General features: G+C 64.5%; 1 protein-coding gene across 1 annotated transcript in view; it reads left to right on the top strand.

The window, feature by feature from the left end:
* Positions 1–121: 121 nt before the first annotated feature.
* Positions 122–262, top strand: part of LOC103801905 (proproteinase E-like) — a gene marked incomplete at its 3' end in the record, with an annotated part of 1,502 nt that continues 1,361 nt past the window's right edge. The window contains exon 1 of the mRNA XM_009074347.1: positions 122–242. Within this exon, the coding sequence (XP_009072595.1) occupies positions 152–242 (91 nt within the window). The remainder of the gene's footprint in view (positions 243–262) is intronic.

Here is a 262-nt window from a genome sequence, read left to right as displayed (position 1 = left end):
AGGATGGGTGCATGGAGGGGGTGCAGGGTGCACAGAGGGGTCTCAGGGTGCTTGGAGGGGTTCAGGGGGCAGGAGTGGTGCTGTGTCCTCTGACATCCCTGTCCCTGGCAGCAAATCGCGCACCTACCAGGTGGTGGTGGGTGAGTACGACATGGCCACTGGGGAGGGCCCTGAGCAGGCCATCCCTGTCAACTCCGATGACATCTTCGTGCACCCCAAGTGGCTCAGCATCTGCGCAGCCTGTGGGTGAGTGGGGGGGCCC

Source organism: Acanthisitta chloris, unplaced genomic scaffold, assembly GCF_000695815.1.
Source record: "Acanthisitta chloris isolate BGI_N310 unplaced genomic scaffold, ASM69581v1 scaffold35820, whole genome shotgun sequence".
NCBI classification, from domain to species: Eukaryota; Metazoa; Chordata; class Aves; order Passeriformes; family Acanthisittidae; genus Acanthisitta; species Acanthisitta chloris.
This window is presented reverse-complemented; position numbering and strand designations above follow the sequence as displayed.